Below are 15,526 nucleotides of genomic sequence, written 5' to 3'. Positions count from 1 at the left end.
ATATGTTCCCATATCTCTTCCCTCTTGCGTCTCCCTCCCTCCCACCCTACCTATCCCACCCCTCTAGGTGGTCACAAGCCACCGAGCTGATCTCCCTGTGCTATACTGGGACTTTCTTAAAGTCCAGAAAAATGCCCAGAAATCACCAGGACATTAGGTCCCCATTAGGGGGGCTGTTTGAGGCCTCTGGCCTTACATCCCCACCAGGCACCAGGAAGGCGGTGGCAGAGAAGGGACTCAGGGAGATCAGAATCAGCCCCTGCTTCTGTTCCTCCTGTTGCTGCAGGGCTGGCTCCTGCCGGGCTCCCAGGCCTGGTTCCAGTTGCGAGAACCCCGGCCGCCTGCAGGGGAAGTCAAGACTGGGAGAAGCCGGGCTCCTGCTCCTGCCCGGATGGGAATGCCGGGAATGGGTCTGTGCCCTGGTGAATCCTGGAAACATGTCTCGTACCAGGACTACATTAGACTGCATGATCCATCAGGCCGACGGCTGGCTCCCGTGTCTGCAGTGCGCGCGTGCAGCCTCCTGTACGTGTCTGCACGCATGCGCTTGTGCCAATGGGCTTCCAGAGCAAGGTTCAGGTCTCCTGCGGGGAAGAAATCAGACAGTGGAATTGGGGAAAAGCCCTGAGAATACATGCAAGGGAATGCTCTGAGCCATTCACTATAATCTAAGGGTATATTTATTGACACAGACGGGGAGGAAAACTGGCTAGAAATCTGTATGTGTGATATGATCCCACTTCTGGGAAATACATATTTACACGAATAAATGGTGCTTACACTATCGTAGAATACAGCACTATACTAGACATATGAATAGACATACACACACACACACACACACACACACATCATCGTGAGATGGAAACTCCATAAAGGCATGGATTTTTATCTGTTTTTTTTTTTTTTACTACTTTATTCTTAGCGCTGGAACAATATCTGGCACATAGAAAGTGTCCAATAAATATAGGTTTAATGAATAATGAAAGATATTTACATATGGAAAAGTCTGGAAGATTATGCACCAAAATGTTAATAGTGACTACTTCTAGGTGGTGGTATTTTGGAAGAGTTTTATTTTTTCTAATTTTGTTACCTGTTGCTTTAAATTTTTCAACAATGAATTTGTATTGTTTGTATAAAGAAAAGGAAGTGTCACCAGCTTTGGACTCTTCTTCTTCCTCCACATCTTTAAAACAGGAGCCTAGACTTTAAGAAGCACGGCAGTGGGTGGGATCTGCATTTTCTCCCCCTTTCACTTGCCCATCCAACATCTTCCTGCCGGTCCTCTCCTCTTTCTGCCACTTCTCCGCCCACAAGCTTCTGCTGGCACGGCTCCCCGGGCTTTTTGTGCCACCTTAGTACAGAAAGGTTTAGGTAAAGTCATTGGAACAATGGACGGGCTGACTCAGGAGCCGGGAGAAGGTCCTGGGCAGCACTCCCCCCCTGCCAGGCCAGGCTAGCAAGCAGGTGCCTCTGGGGCCAAGAGGAACTGGGCTGATGTTGCAGCAGGAAGGAGTGAGGTTAGACCCGAGAATTTCCTGACAGTCATAAGAGTCTGGAGCAGGTCAGGGAGATCACAGAGCCAGTCTCCTTTTCTGGAGGGCAGGTGGGGCACTCCCTTCTTACCTGGAGGGGATTATGTGGTGTATCTCCGCATACCGAGCACAGTGCTTGGTGCTGAGAAGCGCCCAGGAAATGTTATGGGTGGATGATAGCGTGCATGAGCTTGTTGGGATGGGGGGGCTGTGTGGGTGGGGGTTTGGGGTCCTCTTCTATAGTCTCTGTCCTAGTCTCATGGCTCTCTGCAGTGCAGGATGAAATGAATCCTGGCTTAGTGGGCTCTAGTCCTACCCTTGCTGTGTGCTCTGGGCAGGTTGCTTGCCCTCTCTGGGCCTGTTTCTTGTGCTATGAAACAAGGGTGTTGGATAAGATGACCTCTTAGGTCTTTCTGCTCTGACATCTGACAACAACTGGCAGGTATTATGCACGTGTGGGGCATTTTTGGTGTCAGGTCATTCTCCAGTTGTGATCTTAACTAGCGTCTACAATTCCCAAGACCTGGTCTGTGTCGCCACGGCATACGCAGTCTGGCCCTCCTTGCCTTGCTGGCACTCAGCACGCTGCTGTCTGTGCTCCCTGGCTTGCCTGACCCTCCCTCCCCTGGACCCAACTAGTGGTTCCTGTCCTTGTCACTTTTGTGACTCGGAGGCTCTGTGGAGCAGGGGCCCGTGATTCTTCCTTTTGGGGAGTCGGCGGGCTGCAGGGCAGAGCATGCATCAGTGGGCTTAGGGATTAGATTTGGTATTAGGAGAATTTCCTAACTTTCAGGATAAATTGAGAGCGGTCCTCACTCTTCAAGTTCCCCCTCCCAATCCTGCTTTCATTACTTTTCTCTTCTGGAAGATCTCCCCAGACTAAACCTTTATTTTCCCATCCCCCAGTCCTGACAACTAACGCCACTCCTGTTTCTGGTCTTATTTCTTGGGTTTGCGTGTGTCTGGGGGTGGGACCACCTCCTCTATCAGAGGGTATCTCAGCTTTTTTGGACAATGATCCTTAGTAAGAAATGCATTTTATATCACAGTTCTGTACACACTTACACAGACATACACACATGGAACACAATTTTATGGTGATACACTCTGATATGTTGGTCGAGATCCATTAAATTGATTTCACAACCTACTAGTGAGTTGTAACTTGCAGTTCTGAAAATACTATTCTCTCAGACTGAAGTTCCTTGGGGAGGGGGGCAGAAGATTCAACCCCCTCCCCATGCCCCATGCCCAGGGCTTAGTGCTTCAGATGGCCATGGGAGGGTTGCTGGGGAGGGGGACTGAGGAGGGGCAGGGAGCTGGTCCAGGTAAACCCCCTACCCTATCTCCCAGTCCAGGAGTTCTGCTGGGGCCTTGACCTCGTTTTCCCAGGGTTGTAGGAATCCTGGAAACTTTGCCCTAGAAGTTGCCCCATGGACCTCTGGGGTGTTGGGAGGCTGTCCTTAGTAACATGCTGTATAAATATTTACCAACTCAGGAGTGGTTGCTTGCAGCAGGGCACCCAACTGGCTGAACCTGATTGGTTCAGAGTGGCAGTGGCTGTGTGCTGGGTCCTGATGGGCAAGTCTGGACCCTCAACTCAGATTTTCCCCTCTCAGCCCAGCCCTCTTTCCTCTCCCAGCTACCATCAGTTTGCTCCTAAAGATGTGTTCTTGGCTCCCACAGTCTGGGACGGGTCCCCCTCCACAGAAAGGCCTCTACCTTCCTCACCCTCGGCCAGTGGTGTGCTGGAGCCAGTTGTGCAATCTCGTGAGGGCTAACCGTGTTCACCTCTTCCCAACTCTGCAGTCAGTGACATCATGCCGGTAGCTTGAAATCAGCCATGGCGGGACCATTTATACCCTAGAAGATGGCAAACACTACAAAACAGAGACGTGTTCTCCCAACCCCACAGACAGCCAGCTGTTACACAGCAGCCCCCACTGCCCAGGGAAGCTCAGCGAGTCCCCTCCACGGCCTCTCTCCCCAGCACGCACCAGAGGGGAAGTTTCTGGTTCTCTGTTGACTAGGGAAACACTCCTCCTATTGCAAGAAGGAGTCTTGGAGGAGGCTTCTCTTCCTGAGGAGACGATAGGATACTTAGAAGATCTGGGTTCTCATCCTGGCTGGGCCTCTTCACGTCTTTGAGATCTTGGGCAGTTGTTTTTGTTTCTGTGTCTGTAGTGTGAATAAGAATAATCCCCACTTCTCAGATCGTGGTGAGGATTAAAGAACGTGAAGCATCTGCAGGGCCCGACACAGTGACTGGCACCCAGAGTCAGTATGACAATCTCTAGGTCCATCCATGTTGCTGCAAATGCCATGATTTCATTCTTTTTTTATGGCAGAGTAATATTCCATTGTGTATATGTGTGTGTGTGTGCGTGTGTGTGTGTATACATACCATATCTTTATCCATTCATCTGTCTATGGACATTTAGGTTGCTTCCATGTCTTGGCTATTGTAAATAGTGCTGCAATGAACGTTGGGGTGTGTCAATAGAATTTTAAAAAGTGTGTTATGCATGGAAAATGGTTATTACTCCAAAGTTAGAGTTTGGCATTGTCCCTCCTCACTTCCACCCTCAACCGGGAACTTGGAGACAAACATTTAACTACTGAGCTCCCAGGAAAAGCTTTGCAAATCTTTCCTCTCCAGGCCTCTCCCTGTGGGTGTTGGGGGCTCATTACCTGGGCACGGAGGCCTGAGGAGGCAGCAGCTTGGCTCCCCTCTGGGACACCCCTTCCCTCACAATAAGCCCATTCTCTGGATGGGCAGCGCCTTCCTTCATGGCCAGTGCAGTGAGGAGGGCAGGGGCTACCCGCCCCCAGCCCAGCAGGCAGAACGGTGCCAGGGCAGAGCAGGCTGGTGTGAGTGTGCTCTGCCTGGCCTGGGGAAGAGTGAAGGGCAGACCTTTCATATCCTCCCTCCCCTCCTGTCCTGACAGGCCAAGAGAGCTGTAATTACAGGCGAGATAGAAATCAGCCACATCTGATGGGTGCTACGCCCTCCTTGCCCTCCCTGGCTTTGGGAAACTTCGAATAGGGACGAGATTGACCTGTGTTCTCTGTAGGCCGACAGCACATGGAGGAATGTTTTACATTTTAATAGTTATGTTTTATTTGAATATGAATTCAAAAAAATTAGAACCAGCACGCAAAAGCTACATTTTCAAGGATATTACGGCTTAGGGTCAGGATAAGAAAGAAGTGAACTGATTTAGCTTTGATTTAAAGAAAATATTAAGTATATACTAGTACATCTGGCTTTACAAAACGGCGCGATGATGGAGGTTGAGTGTGAGTGGCTGATGTTTGGGAGACTCAGGAGATTCTGGGTCAGAATCTGGCATGTATTTCCCAGCTGCAAAAGCAGAGCTGAGGGAAGGTTCCATTGTGCCTAGATCGGGGAAGTCATGGGGTGTCCATGGTGGGGGAGGGGAGGCTGACTAAAGGCAGGCACAAGACACTTGAGCCTTTTCTGTCCAGTTCCCCTCAAACAGGACAGGGCACTAACCAACCCCTTCGTTGCCCTGCGAAAGCTAGGAAGACCCGAATGGGTGTGGGTAACCCTGTCTCATCTTGCCCCAGGAGATGACTTCTGTTCTTCTGCGATGTGCCCAAAATAAGCACTCCTGCCGCTGCTGCTTCGAGAAGATGGCCAGAACCACAAGACCTGTACATGCGTCTACGGTGGAGACTCCAACACTTTATTGCACTTACTGGTTTTCAAATAGATTCCCCACTTCTCTCCCACTCCCCTTCCTGACTGCAAACACCTCGAAGGCAGGGACTTTCATTAAATTTTGTTTAACCTGGGCTGGCATGGTGTCTGGCACCTGGTAGTGCTTAATTAATGTTGATCATGGATGAATGTTGAGAAATGAGTTCACTTTTGGATCTGCTGCGTGACCTCGGGCAAGTCATTCTACCTCTCTGGGCTTCAGTTGGTTAAGGTGTCCTTCAATACTGACATTCCCAGGTCTCTGAGAGGAGCACAGTGAGGTGGTTAAGTGCAAAGACTCTGGAGTCCAACTATCTCTGTTCAAATCCTGGCTCTGTCACTTACTAGCTGTGTGGCCTTGGGAAAATTATTTGTTCCCTCTGCAAGGTGGTGATAATCATAGTACCAACTTCATAGGGTTGTTAGGATCAAATGCTTACCATATGTAGAGTTCTTAGATAAAAGTACAGGTGGGTAGATTCCCAAAGAGCTGAGCATAGCATCCAAAGGACATACACTGGGGGGATGTAAAGCCGCAGAGGAAGGGTTTCTAGTGGCATGCCACAAGGCTCTGTCCTTGTTTTCCTCCAAGGACAAGAGGAGGGTCCAGGTAAAAAGAGGAATCCCTCGCTATTACACCAACATGCCCACTTGCAACCCAGTGCACTCTTTCTCAGATCGTTTCCCCCATTCTTTGTTCATATGTGTATTCTCCACGGGACTATATATTCTTTCAGGATGGGGATGGCGCCTTATCCATCTTTTATGTCTCCTGTACCATTTAGCTCAGTGCTCAGCCCACAGCAGGAGCTCAATAACACACACACACACACACACTACCATGTTTGCTTGCTCCCAACCTTGTGGGGGAGTGAGATGGGGAGTGATCAGTGCTTTGGAGAACAGAATTGAGATTCACAAGGATATCCAGGGGTTAAAAGATGGAAGGAAATCAACAAGATGAAATTGAATGGGGAATCATTCATTTAACAAGTATTTACTGAGCACCTACTGTATGTCAGGCAGTGTTCTAAGTGCAGAGGTTACAGAAGTGAGCAAAGAGACCAAATCCCTACCTTTGTGGAAATGATATTCTAGTGCAGGAAGATTGACAAACAAAATGAGTAAGTGAAATATACGGTATGTTAGGAAGCGCTAAGTGCTAAATGGAAAGAGATAAAGCAGGGAAGGGGTAAGAAGTGTCAGATGAAGGATGGCCTCAGCGTTGCACTTTTGGTTTAGGACAACCAGAGAAATTGACTTGTAGCTATACGGGGATCTGGGAAGGAGCATTCCAGGAAGAGGGAACAGCGAGTGCAAAGGCCCTGAGGCAGGAGTGCTCCTGGCATGTTCGAGAATAAATTAGGGGCTAAACTAGATTAGGCCTCTTTCATGCCCTGTACTTTTCTCTCCTTATCATAATTGCAATCAAATACGTATCTAATTACCTGTTCTGTGTTTCTCTACTAGACTCTAAGCTTTCTTGGTGCAGGGGCTGGGCCTTGTTCTCTGCTAAATTCCTAACTCTCAGCATAGGCCCCGGCACATAGAAGGTGCTCAATCATATCTTGTTGAGTCAATAAATAAATGTGGATAAATGGCTATTGGGTCAAAAAATCCGCTTCACAAGCAGAACAGGCTTGAGGGCAATTAGAGAGAAAGAGATTGAGGAGTTGTAGCTGTGGCCAGGGGTGAACTCAGGGTGGAGCAGTAAGAGTAGGGGCTGCTGGGGAGCTACAAGAAGCTGCATTGGCCAGGGCATTCTCGAAGGCAGGACTGGGGTGGGCAGGGACTGTAGAGCATGAGGTGTGGTTGAGCAGTAGTCCCCAACTTTTTGGCACCAGGGACCGGTTTCATGGAACACAATTTTTCCACTGATGGGGACAGGGGATGGTTTTGGGATGATTCAAGCGCATTACATTTATTGTGCACTTTATTTCTATTATTATTACATTGTAATATATAATGAAATAATTATACAACACCATAACACAGAGTCAGTGGGAGCCATGAGCTTGTTTTCCTGCTACTAGATGGTCCCGTCTGGGGGTGATGGGAGACAGTGACACCCAGGGTGTGTTGCTTATGTCCAGTTTACTCTAAGTCACAGCTTAATTGTCACTTGCCACTCACTGACAGGGTTTCGATATGAGTCTGCAAGCAACTGATTTATTATGGTCTCTGTGCAGTCCGACCTCTTTGCTAATGATAATCTGTATTTGCGGCCGCTCCCCAGGGCTAGCATCACCGCCTCAGCCCCACCTCAGATCATCAGGCATTAGATTCTCATAAGAAGCGCGCAACCTAGATCCCTCGCATGGGCAGTTCACAGTAGGGTTCGTGCTCCTATGAGAATCTAATGCCGCTGCTGACCTGACAGGAGGCGGAGCTCAGGCGGTAATTCGAGCAATGGGACCGACTGTAAATACAGATGAAGCTTCGCTTGCTTGCCCCGCTGCTCACCTCCCACTGTGTACCTGCTGTGGACACGTAGCGGTTCATGGCCTGGTTCCTAACAGGCCGTGGACAGCTACTGGTCCGTGGTCCGGGGGTTGGGGACCCCTGTGGTTGCATGCTGGGTTTAACGTTAAGTTCACGATTCCAGCCATTTGGACTTTTGCTGCTGCGTGATCGGGGTCCCTTTGCGTACCTTTGTGTGTACCACTCAGCCTCCGAGGGGCCTGGCATTCAAACGTCCAAGCCATTTTTTCATTCTCTCCATCACAGCATGATTTTTTTTTAAATAGGGGAAAACATGTGTTCCAGCAGTGTTTGAGAACTCACGGGGATTCATGAAGGTCCCTGGCTGTAACTGTCATGGATAAGAATTCATCTCTTAAACAAGTACTTTGGATGCCTAGCGTAAGCCAGACCCTGAGCTTGATGCGGGGGTGGACAAGGCAGGCATTGTGGAGTCATGATCAAAGGTTTGTTTAGTGGGCTGCTCTGTGGGGCAGTGGTCTGAGCTGGGTGGGAGCCCTGGCTCCAGCCTGATCAGCTGTGTAGGTGGCCTTGAGCCAGTCACTCAAACCACAGAGTGACAGGTCAAAGTAGGCTCCGCGGTCATCTGGTGCAATCTCTTAGGTTACTCGAGGCTGCACAGCCTTTGCACCCTGCACTACACCCTATGGGTCCTCAGAGTTCTTAAGTGTAAAACAAGGGCATTGTACCGGAGGACCCTGAAGCTCTCTGGCTCTAATGTTCTATAATATTACAAACAAGGGGAAGTTCCAGGGAGGTACATTAGGCCCCGTTCCAAGTGTGACCTCTGCCCTTCACCCTCAGTACCAGTGGAGAGGGGTGGTAGACTCCAGCCCACGGAGATCTTTCTTAAGAATGTTTGTGGGAGGAAGGCACCCGGCCCTCCTTGCCTCTGCAAAGTGGTCCCCAGGGGGTAGGGTTTGGAGGTGGGTCCTCAGTGGGATTCAACCCATTTTCCACATTCTCTTTCTAGACTCTGAGGCTGCTCCACGTTGCCTCCTCTCTCCTCTGTGTCCCTGAATCTCTGCTTGGATCATTTTTCTCCTCTTCTCTTCCTCACCTGAGCCTTCAGTCCCTTGATCTCCTTTGCTTTCCCCACAGAAGACCTGACCTCGTCATCTGTCATTCAGTTTCCTTCCGGGATGCCATCTGCCAGATGGGGTTTCTAATCCTCTGGAGGGAGGGGAGATGCGCTCACCATTGTCTGGTCCCGGGGGGTGGAACATCTATGGGATTGTTTGCATTGCTAGGACTGACTTCCTCATAGCACATCTCTTGAGTGTTTATTATGCTGAGTCTCTGTTTGTCCTGGCTTTGAGTTGCATTATCAAAGGCCCAGTATCCCAGCTTCAGGGTGCATCAGGCTCTAAGAAAGCGGGGGAGGGACAGGGAGAAATAGCCCTCCCGCCTTGTAAAGAAGACATTTTGGAAATTTCTAAAAATCAGAGATGCCGGCCCTCCTTGCCAGCAGTGGGAGGGCAGCAGTGGAGGTGGCTGGATGCCTCCCATCTCGGGTCCTCCACCTGGTGGGAGGCCTGCTGAATGATGAACCTTGGGGCTACTCCAATTAGCAGACTCTCAGGGCGGAGACGGAATCTATCCTGCAAGCGAGCCTCAAAACTCCTGTTTTTGCTCCCAGTCCCCAGGGAAGGTATGTCTCTAAATGTACATTTTATTTCAGAGCCTGGGATCCTCTGATGTGTTGACAGGCACAGTGCTGGACCCAAGTGGATGTGCCTAGTGCTGTGTGTTTGTGAAAGGGACACAGGCTGGGCTTGGAAATGCTCCATTCCCCGCCCCCCCGGGTGCAGATGGCTGGTTTGAGTGGGGTGGCGCCTCATGGATGATTGCTGCGTTGGGCAAGAGGAGGGACTTGGGTACCCTGTTTTTCTGTTTCATTTCCAAATCCTGCAGTGTCTTTTACTTATTTATTTATTTATTTTTGCGGTACGTGGGCCTCTCACTGTTGTGGCCTCTCCCGTTGTGGAGCACAGGATCCGGACGCGCAGGCTTAGTAGTTGTGGCTCACGGGCCCAGCCGCTCCGCGGCACGTGGGATCTTCCCGGACCGGGGCACGAACCCATGTCCCCGGCATCGGCAGGCGGACTCTCAACCACTGCACCACCAGGGAAGCCCTGCAGTGTCTTTTAGCTAACGATGACAATAACACCTCTATTAACCTCCTGGCTTCTCCTGTGCTGCAAAGTGCCTTCCTCCTCCTACTCTCGAATGTAGACCCTCCCTCGGGAAGATGCACTCCTCTGTCCAGCATCTGCAGGGCACTCAAGGGCTCCATCTGAACCCCCTCCATCTTCTTTTCCCTTTGAATGTGCCTCCCTTCTTCCCCATCTCCTCCTCCAGGAAGCCTTCCTTGAATGACCCTCAGGAAGTTTGCTCAGGGCCATCTCTCCCCATCCCCCAGCACTGAAATCCAGGTCTCTGGCTACTTCCTGGTCTTCAGAATGTGCCCATCCCTCCTATAGCCTGGGAGCTCTGAGGGCAGGCTCTGGGTCTCTTCCTTGGGCTCTGCACTTGCCAGGCACCTATTCCCCAGGCGTGTCAGAAGAGGCCAGCTGGAGTCAGTGACAGACACACTCAGGCCAAGAGCATCTTGCTCTCCAAGACCCAGCCCAGGCACGGGAGGAGATAAAAGTCTTGTGCCGTCCCGGGGCCTCAGGGCAGGAACACACACACCTTGAGGATCCTCTGTAGCTGTGAAACCTTCAGTCTCTGCCATGTCTCTCTCTCCCTGCCGGGCCCAGAGGGGCTTCAGTGCTTGCTCAGCCTGTTCTGCTCGCTCGGGGGGCCGAGGCAGGGTCAACTTCAGCAGCAGGAGCCTCAGTTCCTTTGGGGGGTGCCAAGGAGGCTCTCGTGGGAGGGCCTGGGGTTCAAGGGGAAGGCTAGGGGTGAGGTATGGGGAGGGGATCGGTGGGCCTGGGCTTTCCCCGTGCCCTCCGGGAGGCATCCAGGAAGTGGCCATCAACCAGAATCTGCTGACCCCACTGAAGATTGAGATCGACCCCCAGTTCCAGGTGGTTCAGACTCAGCAGACCCAACAGATCAGAACCCTCAACAACCAGTTTGCTTCTTTCATTGACAAGGTGAGGGTGAACTCAGCTAAGCCCCTGTCTCTGTGACTCCCTCGAGGAGCTGTTCTCGATGGACTTGGGAATGGGGAAGTCTGGTCTCCTACTAGTTTTCTAATCACTTCTGCAGCAAGGAAGTCCCTCCTGTGGTCTAACTGGAGGCTCTCTGGTTATGCTGAGGCTCTGTTTAATTAGTGTTTTGAAATTCCCTTTATAAAAATGTCATTATAATTCATTTAGTGTGTTGGAAAATATTTATCAAAGGCTTAAAGGCTCCGGGCTGGCTAGAGGGTTGCTCAGGCTTTATTTCCCAGAGGCTGTGCCCAGGGAGTCCGGCAGGGGCTTGCCTCAGGGACCCGCTGTTTGTGCTGTAGGTGCGGTTCCTGGAGCAGCAGAACAAGGTCCTGGAGACCAAGTGGGACTTGCTGCAGCAGCAGGAGTTGAGTGACAGTCCCCAGGCCCTGCAGTCTTTCTTCGAGGACTGTCTGTTCCAGCTCAGGAAGCAGCTGGAGCAGCTGCAGGGAGAACGGGTGTCTCTGGACGCCGAGCTGAAGTCCTGCCAGTACCAGCAGGAGGAGTATAAAGCCAAGTAGGCAAAACGCAGCATCCCCATGGGCCCTGGATGGGGGCTGGGAGGGCTTGAATCAGGCTGTCAGCCAGAGGGTATCTCACTGCTGAGCTCCCAGTGTCACATGACCGGCCTCCCCTCTAGCCCCTCCGCATCCCCATTCCCTCTGATTCTCAGGGGGCCCCACCTGCTGCAAGTAAGTGGTCCCACAGCCCCTGATACCCAGGACTGGAGAGCCTCGATTCTAGCAGGCCCCAGTTACGAGGGCCACATTTCTGGTCAAGGCTGGCAGGGGCTTATTAAACAATGCCTATGTGGGTTCTTTTCTTGAGAAATTTCTGTTGAGCAGGCTGTGGGTCAAAGTGACTCAGACATTCTCTGGTCTCAGAGGTGGAAGAGAATTCATTAGTGGGAACATCCCTAGGCCTGTGGCATGACTCACAGGTAGGCTGTGGTTCTGGGTTCCCCGCCAGGTCACCTGGTGGTATGGAGAGAGCCCTGGACCAACAGGAGGCTTGGGGTTAGTGACTGTGAACAAGGAATAGCTGTGTGGCCTTGGGCAAGGCATCTTACCTTTCCCAGCCTCAGTTTCCACATCTGTGGACTGGGAAAATGCCACTTGCCTTTCTTACCTTCCAGAAACATTGGGAGCATTGCTCCAGGACACAGGTGGAAGGTCCTGGAAAGATTGGGGCCAGGAGACCTGTGTTTTAGATCTGCCTGGGCCACCTAATTATCTAGGACTTGGGCACATCTTGTAATCTCTCTAATAAAATCCAAAATGCCTGCTTCAGATGATGATTGTGCGTGGTAAGTGAGAAGAGCGTTTGAATGTACCTTATAAACATGAAGCAAAGTCGCATGATGTCACAAGTCGACCTGGGCTGAAAGAGTGAAGAGGGACATAAGACATGACAAAGCTTCCTGATGGAAGAGCAGAGAAGCAGGCTGGTGGCGTGTCCTGCTTTGGAGCATCTAAAGCAGAGTGGCCTTTGCAGGGAGGGTGTACTTGGAGAGGGGCCTGGGCTCTGATGCCGGCACTCCAGGCAGCGTCTTTCTATACTTACTTGGCAGGTATGAACGGGAGGCCCACAGGTGCGCCACACTGGAGAAAGACTTCGTGGTCCTCAAAAAGGTGAGGGTGGGGTCAGCTGCTCTACCTGAACCCCGAGCATCCACCGTGCACAGAGCCCAGTCCTGGGCTGGGAGGGCAGTGGGTGGGAGATCCTCACGCACGACATGCTGTCACACTGCCTCTAGGGACCCTCTGAGGAAATGGGACGTCTACGTAGACGCAGGGGGACCCTAGGACAAGATCCAACTGAGGGACTATGTGATGAGCTCTGGTGTCACTGTGGGAGAGGATGGGGAGGGAGTGGAAGAAACAGGACTGGTTAGGATGAATCAGGGAAGGCTTCCTGAAGGTGGTGTGGGTCAGTGTCAGGCAAAAGAGAGAGCAGGGCAGGGCGGGGCTGGAGGAGGAAGGAATGGGAGCTGGAGATGGCCATGGGGTAGGTGTTGGGCAGTGTGTGAACAGAACTCCTGGGTCAGAGTGGGACCCCCAAAGAGGGAGTGGGGGTATATGGCTTTTATCTTCCTGTCCCCAGGATGTGGATGGAGTTCTCTCGAGCAAGATGGAGTTGGAAGGCAATGTGGAGGCTCTGAAAGAGTACATCTGCTTCTTGAGGCGTCTGTATGAAGAAGTATGGATCACTAAGGGCAGAAGTGATGGTCTGCCAGGGGCAGGTGGGCGGGAGGGAAGGGCACAGGGTGGGCAGGCTCCTGTGGCAATAGTGGGAGTGGCTGGGAGGTGAAGCCTGGTTAGAGTGAATTAGATGCCGGTCATTCAGTCCTTTGATAAACAGTTACTGAGAATGTACCATGTGAATTACTAGGTATTGGGGATACACCAGTGAACAACCAGACAAAAATCATGAAGCTTGCTTTCTATTGGGAGACAGACAATAAACACTAGACCTAGTAAATAAATAAATGACCAAGTATGTTAGAAAGTGATAAATACTATGGGAATAAGGAAAATTAGAACAGGGAAAGGAGGATTGGGAATGTGGCCGGGGGGTAGGGCAGGTGGCAATTTCAAATAGGGTGGTTGGCATGGCCTTATTTAGAAGACAAAATCTGAGCCAAGATCTGAAGGAAGTGAGGAAGACAGACACACAGTGGGGAATCTGGGATTCCAGGCAGAGGGTGCTGGTGTCTTTGAGGAAATGCAAGGAGGCTGCTGTGACTGGAGCAATGGGAACAAGAGAGAGGATGTGTTAGGAGGTCAGGGGAGTGATGGGGACCAGGTGATTTCAGACCCTGCTGGACACGTTCCTTTAATGTCCACGAGTCGTTGGACAGCCCTCAATTCCAGAAAAGGACACAGCCCTGCAGAGGGCAGGGTGTGCTCATTGTCACCCGGCACGAAGGAGGGCTGCCTCCGAAGGAAGAGGGCACTCTGCCCACCTGCCCGGGGCTCCAAGGGGAAAGGGAGCTGGGGGGCCAACGGACACTGAGTCAGTCTTCCCCACAGGAGCTGGGCCAGCTGCAGACCCAGGCCAGCGACATGTCTGTGGTGTTGTCCATGGAAAACAACCGCCACCTGGACTTCAGAGACCTCATCACCGAGGTCTGTGCCCGGTACGAGGAGATCGCTGGGACCAGCAAAGCCGAGGCTGAGATGCTGTACCAGACCAAGGTGCCAGGGCCGGGGGACAGGCACCATGCTGGAAATGGCTGGGTCTCCCTGCCTGCCCCCCCAGGGTGGTCGTCCACCTTGGTCCCGTTGGGCAGTTGTAATAACCTCTCTGAAGCACCAGGGCTGGGTGGGCACCATGTTTCCCCTCTCCAGGAGGGAGGCAATGCAGGGAAATTGTGGGAGATGAGCCCAGACTTCCGCAACCACATCCCACCGTGTCCTGGTTTTCCAAGCGTTTTAACCCGCTTCCCAAATGAGGATGTAAGGAGGCAGAGAACCGGGGCCATGGTGTTCCTCATGGTCTTGGGGTCAAAGGTGAGGGTCCTCTCCACTGACGGTGTCACCCCATCCCCCATCAGTACCGGGAGCTTCAGGTGTCTGCCCAGCTTCACGGGGACCGAATGAAGGGGACCAAAGTCCAGATCACTCAGCTGCAGCAGGCAATTCAGAAGCTGCAGAGTCAGACTGAGAACCTCAAAAAGCAGGTGAGGGTGCCAGAGCCCCCAAGCCCTCTGTCTTACCACCTTTGTGCCAGGGTCACTGCTGGGTTTGTGTGAAACTTTGATAACTGGCTGGGGGTTTGGCTAATTTGGGGTGGAGAGAACTTCAAGCCCTGTTTCAGAGGCGTTCAGCTCTCCTGGGAATTCTAGCTGCATGGGCTCTGCACTGCCAACCCTGGCCCCAGCCCTCACGCTGCATTCCATGTCTACATGCACATCTTGCTTTCAGCTCCTTGGGGAGAGGGTTCATTCATCTCTTTTCTTATCTCTTCTTTTGATACTTACTCGTCAAGCCCAGTAAGGACTCTAAGGCCACACGCTGAATTTCCTGGTCCCGTGTTAGGGAGGGAGAGTACCAGGATCTCAGGGAGCGGGGGACATGGGCAGGACGGTGGGGTGCCGAGACCCCCTTAGGGTCAGGTGATGCTGTGGGTGTGAGGAGCTGGGAGAGGTGGAGGGAGAAAATGGCAAGGGCAGGGAGGTGGGTTCCTGCTTCTCCTGGAGACCTGACTTCTAGGTGTGAGGATTACAGATTCTTAAGTTTTCAAGTGTCTTTGCCCTCACTTTCCCCAAGCCCAAAGCATCGTTTTTTTGGGATCAACAGAGGGTTGAGAGCTGAGACCACAGAGTCTGGCGGTTTCCTCAAGCACTTCAGCCTGACTCTCAAGCCATGGGTGGCCTGTCCACATGCAAGCACAGACCATTCAAAGGCCAGACTCAGTCTCCAACCATTCTGACCTGCTCTCCTTCAGAGTGTGAGGAAGGACCTGAGATGCGGGTGACCAGGTCCTATTACTCAATTTGCTGCCACGGTGTTTTGCCCATAAATGTGGACTTTTTGCTCTGGAAGCTTTGGGGTTCTCTGGGGGTGTCTGATAAGATGCAGATTCCTGGGCTTCCCACCAGAGAGAGGGAATCTGAGTCTCTA

General features: G+C 51.8%; 1 protein-coding gene across 2 annotated transcripts in view; it reads left to right on the top strand.

The window, feature by feature from the left end:
• Positions 1 to 15,526, top strand: part of KRT78 (keratin 78) — a 29,504-nt gene that overhangs the window by 10,709 nt on the left and 3,269 nt on the right. For both annotated transcript variants that reach the window (XM_049694127.1, XM_004274286.4), the window contains 6 exons: positions 8,010 to 10,844; positions 11,204 to 11,418; positions 12,472 to 12,532; positions 13,005 to 13,100; positions 13,934 to 14,098; positions 14,458 to 14,583. In XM_049694127.1, coding sequence (XP_049550084.1) covers positions 10,479 to 10,844; positions 11,204 to 11,418; positions 12,472 to 12,532; positions 13,005 to 13,100; positions 13,934 to 14,098; positions 14,458 to 14,583 — 1,029 coding nt within the window. In that variant the 5' untranslated portion in view covers positions 8,010 to 10,478. The remainder of the gene's footprint in view (positions 1 to 8,009; positions 10,845 to 11,203; positions 11,419 to 12,471; positions 12,533 to 13,004; positions 13,101 to 13,933; positions 14,099 to 14,457; positions 14,584 to 15,526) is intronic.

The sequence above is a fragment of the Orcinus orca genome, chromosome 11 (genome assembly GCF_937001465.1).
Source record: "Orcinus orca chromosome 11, mOrcOrc1.1, whole genome shotgun sequence".
Lineage (NCBI taxonomy): Eukaryota > Metazoa > Chordata > Mammalia > Artiodactyla > Delphinidae > Orcinus > Orcinus orca.
Note: the sequence above shows the minus strand (reverse complement) of the source record. Positions and strands in the feature narration are given on the sequence as shown.